The sequence below is a fragment of the Triticum dicoccoides genome, chromosome 2A (assembly GCF_002162155.2).
Source record: "Triticum dicoccoides isolate Atlit2015 ecotype Zavitan chromosome 2A, WEW_v2.0, whole genome shotgun sequence".
Lineage (NCBI taxonomy): Eukaryota > Viridiplantae > Streptophyta > Magnoliopsida > Poales > Poaceae > Triticum > Triticum dicoccoides.
The window spans coordinates 2,593,158-2,595,371 of NC_041382.1; the positions used below are offsets into that span (position 1 = coordinate 2,593,158).

Consider the following 2,214-nt stretch of genomic DNA (forward strand, 5'->3'; position numbering starts at 1 on the left):
AGTCAAGTCGGATAATAAAATAATAAAGCACTCAACATGTTAGCTAGCTAGCTAGTGTACTTGCTGCAGAATTTCAAGTCAAGTCAGATAACATAATAAATCACTGAACATTTCGCAGTGTTTTTATATACACCTGTTGCTGGAATACAACTCAAGGTCAGGCCACTTGAAGCAAGCCGATGGGATGAGCAAAATTTACGCGCTCATGGCGATTCAACCGATGGACATTCTTCTGCTCAGAAGAACAAGCTGGGCATTTACGCGTTTTAGGTGAATTCAGAGGATGATCGCGAGAGCAACATAGCGAATTAAGGATACATGTTTAGCAAAACAAATATACCCCAGGTACAGGAAGTCGAGCTCCAGGGCTCTCAGATAGATTCAGGGTTGGTTTTATACCCATTACAACCAGTGAAATGCAATCTTCAGTTCAACATAATAAAGTAAAACAGGTGAACAAGGAGACAGTAAAGGTAATTCAGATAGCGACAATTCCGGGCTATTTGTATGCGTGATGAGGGTGGTGGTGTGTCGTAGCTCCGGGCGAAGTGGTAAGTTGCAGTTGGATGATGATCAGACGGGTGACGATGACCCCAGTTTGGCGCCAACCAGCCGCTGGGTGTCGATTTCTTCAGTTGTTAACAGCATGACGAGCGTCAATTTCTTCAGAAGATGATGCAGTCTGGTTCCTGATAAGAAGGGACATGTGTAAGTAATTAGCATGGTTCTTCTGGTGGGTATTATGATCCAATGCAGGTATAAGGAGTGGATCAAAAAAGGGACTCAAATGAAGAATTTCATTGGAAGAGCACCTTGAGCTGCAGAAAAATGGCGCCCCTCTCTGGTGATGATGATATCTTGGGACTTCGCTGCCTTTGCTGACGATCAGTAAGCACACGCCAAGAACTGATGATGATATCTCCAGCCAACCTTTGCACCGTTCAAACTAAATAAGCTCCATTTTTTTATGATCGAGCAAAAACGCTCAGGAAAATAAAAGAGAACAGCCCCCAAATCCATTTTTGTTTTTTTTTGCACACATGGGGCACGCACACTGACACCGTAACAAGACCAACATGATGAGCAGCAGAGAAACACACCAGCAATGAAGGGAGCCACATCTCTACCTGAATTTTATCAGCTGTACTGTATGACAGTCAGCAGTACTGCACAATTCAGAACACATTGCTGATGCTGAGTGATTGGTCAAACATTTCGTAACTCGAGGCGTAAATATGGATGTGATGGAATGTTTTATCAGATGATCACAATGATAACATACATGGCATGTCTAAGATGTGAATATCAACCATCTTCTCCTTTTGCTGAATGTACACTTCAAAAAAGAGAAAGTTCAGTTTCCACAACAACACAGGTTTAACAATTGGATTGAACGCATGATGGCCAAATTGGATTGGAATTGGATGGTTCTACTACTTGTGAACTCATTCCATAGCCCATTGACTCAAGGCCACCCGCAGCCGTAGTTGCCCTTCTGAAAGCACGTGACATCAAGCTTTTTCTGAAGCGGGCTTGTTGCAAAAGCAGGTTTCTTTCCTTGCACATCATGGCTAGCACACCTAGCCGTGCACAATGCTTTCATTCCTTCCTGGGATGATGCCAGTCAGGCCCCGTCTACTGCACCCACTCACATTTCATCGACAGGGTATATTCCAAACTCGGGCCCGGTGAACATACAGTTTTCCCTCTGCTTAATTAAAAAGAAGAGCTCCTGTTAAGTTTCAGTCAAAAATATATCTATAAACATCCGTATGTAGTTGTTATTAAAATCTTTAAAAAAGACTTATATTTAGGAATGGAGGGAGTACATACCATGTCTAACATGTGGTGAACACCAATATCTTCTACATGCCTTTTTTTTATGAATGAATGTGCACTTCAAAAGAGAAATTTCACTTTGTACAACATCACACAGGTTCACCAACTGCATCAAGGCCTGATGGTAAACCTGGATTAGAATTGGATGGTTCTGCGCCCATTGCATGCACCACTACCACCTTGGTCATCTTCCAAGGCGATCGACTGATAAGTGATAGTGCCGCTATCAAATCCAGTAACGAATTGAAGCTATGGTTGATGGCGAAAAAGCACCTCATTCTTTCGCTCAGAGATGTTAATTTTTATGCCCTAGTGATTCTAAGATACATGTACTCAGCTATAAATAACAACTGAATAATTACAACATTGTGAAGT

At 42.1% G+C, this 2,214-nt stretch overlaps 1 protein-coding gene across 1 annotated transcript in view; it reads right to left on the bottom strand.

Moving 5' to 3' along the window:
* Positions 1–573: 573 nt before the first annotated feature.
* Positions 574–2,214, bottom strand: part of LOC119352589 (receptor-like kinase TMK4) — a 2,696-nt gene continuing 1,055 nt past the window's right edge. The window contains exon 2 of the mRNA XM_037619161.1: positions 574–689. Within this exon, the coding sequence (XP_037475058.1) occupies positions 574–689 (116 nt within the window). The remainder of the gene's footprint in view (positions 690–2,214) is intronic.